The sequence below is a fragment of the Vombatus ursinus genome, unplaced genomic scaffold (assembly GCF_900497805.2).
Source record: "Vombatus ursinus unplaced genomic scaffold, bare-nosed wombat genome assembly UNPS02009205.1, whole genome shotgun sequence".
NCBI lineage: Eukaryota > Metazoa > Chordata > Mammalia > Diprotodontia > Vombatidae > Vombatus > Vombatus ursinus.
Genome location: NW_020948983.1, coordinates 3,165,486 through 3,172,889, shown reverse-complemented (window position 1 = coordinate 3,172,889; position 7,404 = coordinate 3,165,486). Strand labels below are relative to the sequence as shown.

Genomic DNA, 7,404 nt, shown 5'->3' with positions numbered 1-7,404 from the left:
AATAATTATTTCATTAATTTTCCACTAATTGCCTAAAACAAAACAAAAAAAAAATCCCGACGTAAATAATTTACAATGAAATTACTATTTTCAAAAATTTGTTCTGGGCGCTTTTCAAATGGACTCTAATACAATCTAGACAGTAAGGTATCTCACGGTTTTATCTGTTGGCTGTTTTGGTTTTAAAAATGGGTGGCATGAACTGAGGTCCGCAGTTTCTATCTGCTTCGTTAGAGGGAAGATTACCGGCCCCTGCTTCCGCCTGGGACTAAGTTCTAGCTACCTTCTGACTCTTCAAAAACAGATTTCATGGGAATGGGGTCGGGGGGCGGGAAGAGAAGTCTTTTCTTTTTCTTACATCTGCTATTACAAACTTCCTCCTTCTTTTTCTTCATCATCATCGTCTTCATCGTCATAAAAAAAGAAAGATCTCCCGATTGAGATGATTTCTGAAGGACCAAGTAGCAGAACTATCCAGCTCTCTCGGATGTTGAAGTAACGGGGGCATGTTTGTTTTCCTAGAATTTAAAGCTATGGGTACTTCGTGAAACTAGGGCAAGGAAAAAAGAAGGAATTATGTTTTATCTCACTTTCTTATGAAAATGGAAAGGTTCATAGTCTTCGGTGCCAATGGGAGTGGCTATTGCCTGCTCTATTTCCGAACCAATGATAGCTCCCTAAAAAGTGTCCCCTCTCTAATATTTGGTCTGCTGAGGCTTCTAAGGTGTCCTTTCAATAGATGCTCCTCAGTGAGGGACCTAGATTGTTTCTGCTGGAAGACTGGGGGGGGGGGGCTGTTTGAATTTCTTAGAAAATAAATAGTTGGCTTTTCTCTGCTCATTCCTATTGAATTTCTTTTCAAACTCACAGTCCCATTTATTCTACCCTGCCTAGAAATTTGTGTTTTGGAACACTTTTAAAAGTGTTTACCTTGCAGACTCAGAATTATCATTTTTTAAAAATAGTTAAGTTGCAGCTAGTCTTGAAATACAGTTAGGATTCATTTTTAATTGCTTAGCAATAATCCATTTTTATTATTCTCCCTATCATTAGTATCACTATCATCATCATCATCATCTTTATTGTTAGTATTGTGGAGGTGGTCGTTAGAGGATGGTTTTCGGCAACTCTCTTGCCTGTCCTAGCCACAGAGTTCCTAAAGTGGAGGGGGTTGGGGGAATGCGATTCTTTCTTGTTCTGTGGGAAACTTGGGCAGGGTCCCTGGCTTTCTAGAGAAATCTATAAGGCCTAGGGACCGCCGAGTGTTCTGAAATTCACTTCTGTAGGGCTCACTCAGACGGTGGGAGTTTCTTATTTCTTACTTGCGGGAAGGAGTATACCAACTCTGGGCTCTAGGAAACCCTGCAAATCTTCCACCCAGGTGGGCGGCTGCGGGGTCGGCGGGAGGCCGTACGCTCAGCCCTCTCCCCACTATTCCTACCAACAGTACTGCTCCTTTGGATTCGGATAGCTCCTTTCCCTCAGGTTCGGGGTGGAGGGATGGGGAAAGGGAGTAGGGTGTGTTTCCCAGATCTTTGGATCTCTCCTGCATTCAGATAGAAGGGGCGGGGAGGGGTGGGAGGGAGGGAGAGTAAACCGAAGCAAGGCAGGAAAAAAAAAATAGAAAGGTAAAATTAAATTTGTAAGAGAGGGAGAGGCAAAGAGGGAAAGAACGTGTCTGGAGACCGCGTGGGGAGAGGGGGACTGCCCAGGGAGGGAGACTTGGGTGTGTGATTCCATAAATATAAGCACAATAGATACTATAAATATAAATACATGGAAATACTTAAAATCAGTCCAGTGCTTTTTTCTCCGCCCCGTCTTTATTGTTGGTCCGGGAGTAGGGCTCAAAGGCGGAGGAGCTCAGGTATCTGGCGGAGAGTTCTTGTAAATTCCCGGCCAATGACCCAGCCATTGTCAAGGGGTTGGAGGAGAGGCGGCTGGCGACAGAGCCCAGGAGCGAGGGCACAGGCAGGCTGAAGAGACTGTGGCCAGCGGCCGGGGCGGGATGCAGTCCTGAGGCCGAAGCGGGCCCTGCCGCGCTACTCACGGCCGGGGGGTGCGGAGAGGAACCGCCCGCCGGGCCGGAGGCCGAGCTGGAGCCAGAGCCCGAGCTGCCGCTGCCGCCCAGGGCCGGAATACTGGGGCCTCGCAGGGCTGAACCCAGAGCGCCCGTGGCGCAAGGGGGCAGGAGGCCCGGCAGGCCTGGCGGGGAGAGCAGGCGGCCTTGCTCTAGGAGCCGCAGCACGCTGCAAGTGGCGGCCGTCTCTGACACCACGGAGCGCAGCTCCGAGTCCTTGCCTTGGTCTTTCTTCTGCTTTGTGCGCCGGTTCTGGAACCACACCTTCACCTGTGGCAGGCGATAGAAAGAGCAGAGGGAGGGAGAGAGACAGTTAGAGGACCCTGGGGACGCGGCCCACGCTCTGCGAGGACCCAGGAGGTTAGAAACCACCAACTATCCATCTCCCTCCACCCAGGGGCCGAAGCTAGGGGCACTTAGACCCAGGCGAGGACATAACTCGACCAAGTTCAAACTCATCACAATCTCCTGGCTGAACTTCCGGGTCGGTGACTTGATTGAAGGCCAACCAGAGCCAGATCGTGAAATGTTTCAAAATCATAATAATAACAATAACAGTTATTGCATTGGCAAGTCCCTCCACCCACCCCTGTAGTTCCTTCCATTCTCCCAGTTTCCCAGAGGGAAGGATTGAGACAGTCGGGGCAGGATGCCCCAAGTCCACCCCCAGACACTTGCACCCTTCACCGGTGGCTTCTCTACCCCTTCCTTCTTGGGGGTTGGGGATGGAGGCAAAGAGGGCCTTTAGAAGTAAGGGTGATAGTCTTAAAACTCAAATAGTGACAAAGAGAGGCAAGAGATTTCAAGATTTCTGGAGGAATGTAGATTCAGGACCTTTAGAATCGTATTTGAGGGAGACGGTGGATGAATTAGGTCTCTCTCTACCTCCTCCGATTCTGGAGAGGCTAGACAGGAGCCCCGAATTTTAGGAAGATTTCTTAGGACTAAAGTGGATCTCAGATTTACGCACACACACATACACACACGCTATGAGGAGACTGGAGCTAGAGCTTGGGAAAGCCCCGTCAGGCCGAGGTTAAGACCTGACATTTCTGGAAGACTACAACGCCCTAAAGAGGTATCACCCTGAGTGAACGCAGGAAGACACAATCCACTTGCACCTCCATCACCCAGCCCCAATCAAATCGAGCCAAGTAGGAGAGGGATTCCAAGTGTTTGTGGTGAATTGGCTGGGGAGGGGATGAAGAATCCAGTAATAGGCACTTTGAAATTTTCTGTCTCCTTACCACCACCACCACCCATTCCCATTAACTTTTTGAATTGGAAGTTGGAAAAGACTGGCTGGGACTTGTCCCTAAAGCCCAGGGGCTCTTCAGAGTCTCAGGGCCCTTCCTATCCTCCCGTCATTTTGCTTTTCTCTCCCACTCTAGGGTAGCAGCAGCAGCTCTGCCTATGATCCCTGTCCCTGGATTGGCAGCTTCCGAGAAGTGTTTTTGGTCTGTTTTGGTTTTGCTTTGTTTGCTTGCTTCTATTGGGGGGGGGGGGTTTAGGGGTAGGGGTGGCATAGGAGGCACTAGAAAAAGAATGCTAAGCCAGAGCTCTTCTTCGAGTCACCTGGTTTCCCCCTAATTCCGTTACTGGAACCAAACTTCAAGTCTTGTCCTTTCATCAGAGGAAATACTGACACCCCATTTCAGCTTTTGAGCTATTTGGAATCTGGTGTAGGGAAGTTCCAGAGGGGAAGAAAACTCTTGAGTCTACATTATAGATTATAGACCAAGACTGATAACAAAGTCCCAGGAGGTCCCAAACTCCTGTTTTTTCCTACCATGACATGGAAAAAAGAGTTTGGAGGCTAAAGAAACCTTGTCCCCAAATGTGATTACACTTTACACACTGCACATACACACAGAGAAGGCTCCCCAAAACAAAAAGGACCCCAAGTTGGAGCTCACCCAAACACTCATCTTGCCCATACTGAGTCAGAACCAACAGGAGTAAAGTAAAAAAAAAACAAAAAAACAAAAAAAACAGGGTATGGCTGAAGGAAGGTTCCTAGATGGTTAGAGAAGAAATCTTGGGTAGAAATCATAAAAATAACCTTTACCCCTCTCACTGAAAGGAATCTCAAAGCTTTGTACTGGAAGTGAGGTGAAGTGTCGAGGAACCAACATTATTTGATAAGGCTCTATTAGGGCCAGAGACAGGAGTAAAGTGCCCAGGGGGAAATGACCTCTTCTCTTGGGAGAATCTCAGCAGCTCTGGTTAACTCCTTCTCTTCTTCCTTTCATAATTACACAAGCCGAGACAGAGCTGTAGAACTTCTCCCCTCCAATAATTCTGGCAGAAATATTGAGTTGAGGACCCCAAGAAATAGAGCAGCTGAGGTTTGGAGATTTAGGCACGTTTTCCTGGGGAAAGGGCCAAATTGGGACACCCAGAAGCAGGGTGGGAATCAGTTCCTTTTGTAGAGTAGGAGACTAATAAATTGTTGTTTGTATGTTGGAGGGGGTGGTGCAGTTTGGATGTGCATCTGTTGTGCCAAGCAGAGGGGCAGAGGATGCAAAAGCTGGAGTTTCCCTGTGTTAAAGGGCCCAGATGTGTGCGTAGAAAAGAGTTGCTTTTTCCAATGCCGCTTGCCCCCCCCCCCCCCAAACACATTTTCCCTTCCTCCGGATGCTCTCTAGGCCTACAACCTAGTCGGGGGTTAGGGGTGGGCCTGAGATGAGATGGCTGAGAATTAGGGGCCAGTGGGGAACCGCTGTCTATGCAGACAGGGCCACTGGGCTGGTACCTGGGTCTCGGAGAGGTTGAGCTGCCTGGCCAGCTCTGTTCGCTCCCGCCCCACAACATACTGACACCGCTGGAACTCCATCTCTAGCCGATATAGTTGTTCAGCAGTGAATGACGTGCGGGTCCGCTTTGGCCGGTCCAGGTCCAGGCCTTTGGGAAGGATGATCTCTCGGATGGAACCCTTGGCATCTAAGGAAGGGACCACAGGGGGAAAAGATCAGTAGTCAGTACTCATTCACCCTACATCCTTTTTCCTCTCCCTGCCTCCTCTAAACAACTTTCCAGGCCAGAAGCTCCAGGGACTACGCCGGTGGCCCTAGCTTAGCTGAATGACTACAGGGATATCAGGAGGGAGGATTAGCTCAACAGAAAGGTGTCCCTGAACCCAAATGTGAACTCAAATATTGGGGTCTCTAACTCCACTTCACTAGTTTGTGTGCTCCTGGGGTGGAAAGGGCGGAGGGAAGGAGTTGGGGACAAGAGTCTGATCAGCTTTGTTAGGATAAATCCTTTTGAATGAATAGCGGGGCTGGAAGACAAAATGCAATCGCAACCATGGCGAAGAGTTCCTTCTGTTCTGGGCGCCCTAGGGCTAGAGGAGGAAAGCAGCCTTGCTTCCTATGGCACAATCCCCGCCTCGGAAGAGGCCTCACCAGATCAGGGGAGACTGAGAAGAGTAGCTTGGCACGGACTTAGGGTTCTTGGACCCCTGTCAGGTTGGTCTTCTGCTCCCCCCCCCCCCCCCCCGACCCCCCCCAAGCCCTCACCCCCCACCCAGCACAGGCACAAGAGCTCAGAAGCCCACTTCCCCCAGCGCTCTGCGGGCCCGTGACCCCGCCCCGGAGGAATGACTGTTTACCAGGCCGTATTCGGGGGTTCGTTTCCTCATAGTCTCGGGTTCTCCTTTCCCCTTGGGGCAGAAGACACCCCAAAGAGAATAGCCGGGGATTCCGGAGCCCGGGGCGCAGCTTCCCCAAAGTATGGGTCAGCAGACGTGGGGGCAGTGGCGCTCTTGGAGGCGAAGGTAAGAGTCCTCCTTTTCAGATTCCCCCCTCCCAATTCTGCCTCACTGGGTCTCCAGGCTGCCCAAGTACAAGCCTCTTAGCCGGCCAGAATCAACTTCCCGCTTCTCCACTCAAATCGCAGTTTGGCTTTTCTTTCCTTTTTTTTTTTTTTTTTTTTTTTTTTGTATCCCCCACCTCCGATGCCTGGAAGGCAGGAGCGGATGACCGTTTTCATCTCTGCCTCCCTCTGACCCATTTTTTTTTTTTTCCAAAGGCGATTGCCGTAGGAGCGCGGGGTCGGCGGCCTCTTCCTCCACCTTCTCTCTGGCTGCATCCTGCCGAGCTTCGGCTTTCCCCAAAGATCCCCTCCGCCCCCACCCCGCCTCCCTTCCCCACCCTCGGGTAGGGGACTGGGCGAGGCCCCAGCATGTTAAGTTCCTGAAGGCTTGGAAAGGAGGCGGACGGCCTGGCCCAAAAGGCCAGCGGCTAGACCCGGAGCAAGGCAAAGGGTGGGGCCCCAGGGCCAGCAACTTTCTCCCGAAGTCGGAGCCGATGCACAGCCTCAGAGGTCCCCTCCCCCAACCGCCACGCTCCCACATACAAATATACACATATACATATACATACACATACACTAACACCCATACCCCATGGCCGACCGGGCAGGTTGCGGAGAGAGAACTCGGCACCCGCTAAAGACCTGCAGCCAGGGTAGAAGGGGACCGAAGACTCGGATAGCGGATGGGGGAGAGGGGTGACCCTATCAACCCGAATCGCCCCTCCAAAGATACCCAAGCCCCAGACTCTTTCTCCTTTCTGATCCCCTACCTCGAACCAGGATCCTTCTGCAATAGTCCGGGTCGGCAGAATTAGATTTACTCTTATTACAGTCTTCCGAGGCGGCAGACGGAGAGAAAGTGCCTGGAGGTTCCTTCAGGAAAGAAGTGGAGATATTCCCTTCTCCCCCCTTGCTCTCTTTCCCCTCCTTATGTCCATTCTTCGAGACCCGCTTAGTCTCAGAGTCCGAGTGGCATCTAACGTCCATTTTGTCTGGTTTCCCAAACATGTAAAAGGCAAAAAAAAAGGGGGGTGGGTGGGATAAGAATGCCCCACTGCACACAAGCACCCACAAAATACACCCCACAGGAACCCTGAGGCGAGAGAAGAAGAAGGGGGAAAAAAGCCACTACCGGCGAAACGAGATTGGCGATGGCACAAGCCTCTGGTGGTCAGCACAGTGGGGTCTGCAATACACTCCTGGAGATGCAGGTTGTCGTGTTGTGGTTCCCAGCGGAGTTGCGATTCAGCCTCATCAGTCCCAGCCTTCTAATAGGACTGTCCAGCTTTCCCCAGCCCAACGATCAGATAGCGAACAGTGCAACTCTGAAATGATTTCTTGCCTGCCTTATTACTGAGACATAGAGATGTTGGACACCCAGAGGGACGCACACTCGCTGTTTCAATTGATTACGGGTAATTTCACAGCCTCCACGTTTCGGTTACCTCATGAATACACTAAATTGTTTGGATAATATATCAGATCGTAATGGATGGTTTCTGTGCTTG

At 50.8% G+C, this 7,404-nt stretch overlaps 1 protein-coding gene across 1 annotated transcript; it reads right to left on the bottom strand.

The window, feature by feature from the left end:
• Positions 1 to 1,792: 1,792 nt before the first annotated feature.
• VAX1 (ventral anterior homeobox 1) lies at positions 1,793 to 6,904 on the bottom strand. The gene is made up of 3 exons (XM_027851457.1): positions 6,667 to 6,904; positions 4,836 to 5,023; positions 1,793 to 2,350 (listed from the first exon to the last, which is right to left on the bottom strand). The coding sequence occupies exons 1-3, from the start codon at positions 6,902 to 6,904 to the stop codon at positions 1,793 to 1,795; spliced, it is 984 nt and encodes a 327-aa protein (XP_027707258.1).
• Positions 6,905 to 7,404: the final 500 nt, after the last annotated feature.